Source organism: Bison bison, unplaced genomic scaffold (genome assembly GCF_000754665.1).
Source record: "Bison bison bison isolate TAMUID 2011002044 unplaced genomic scaffold, Bison_UMD1.0 scf7180017864460, whole genome shotgun sequence".
Lineage (NCBI taxonomy): Eukaryota > Metazoa > Chordata > Mammalia > Artiodactyla > Bovidae > Bison > Bison bison.
The window spans coordinates 2,830,082-2,830,450 of record NW_011495022.1 but is presented as its reverse complement, the minus strand read 5'-3'; the positions used below and the strand labels follow the sequence as shown (position 1 = coordinate 2,830,450).

Here is a 369-nt window from a genome sequence, read left to right as displayed (position 1 = left end):
ACTTCTCCACCATCTCCTGCTTCCCCTTCCGCATCAGGTAATCTTCCAACAATTCTGGGTGCCTGTCCAGGAAAGTTTCCACCTCCCCAAAGTCCAGGCGGGAGGCCGTCATGGTCCCAGACTCAGCTTTCCCTCTGCCTCTCTACACTGGGACCAAACGAGTCTCTGCTCCGGCCTCTAGCTGGTCCTGCCCATGGCTACCCCACCAGGATCCCGGCCCCGAGCTTCAGCCGACCAGTGGAATCCCAAGGGGCTGGGAGGCGCCCCTTCCTTCGGGCTCAGACGGCGGCTGGCAGGAACCCCACACCCCGTTCCTGCTACTTGTGCGCCGCACAGGTGTCCTCACGGCGCTGCTGCCGGGGCTACGGC

The 369-nt window shown here is 63.7% G+C and overlaps 1 protein-coding gene across 1 annotated transcript in view; it reads right to left on the bottom strand.

Annotated features, from left to right (window-relative positions):
• Positions 1-112, bottom strand: part of PDE11A (phosphodiesterase 11A) — a 423,540-nt gene extending 423,428 nt beyond the window's left edge. The window contains exon 1 of the mRNA XM_010859770.1: positions 2-112. Within this exon, the coding sequence (XP_010858072.1) occupies positions 2-112 (111 nt within the window). The remainder of the gene's footprint in view (position 1) is intronic.
• Positions 113-369: the final 257 nt, after the last annotated feature.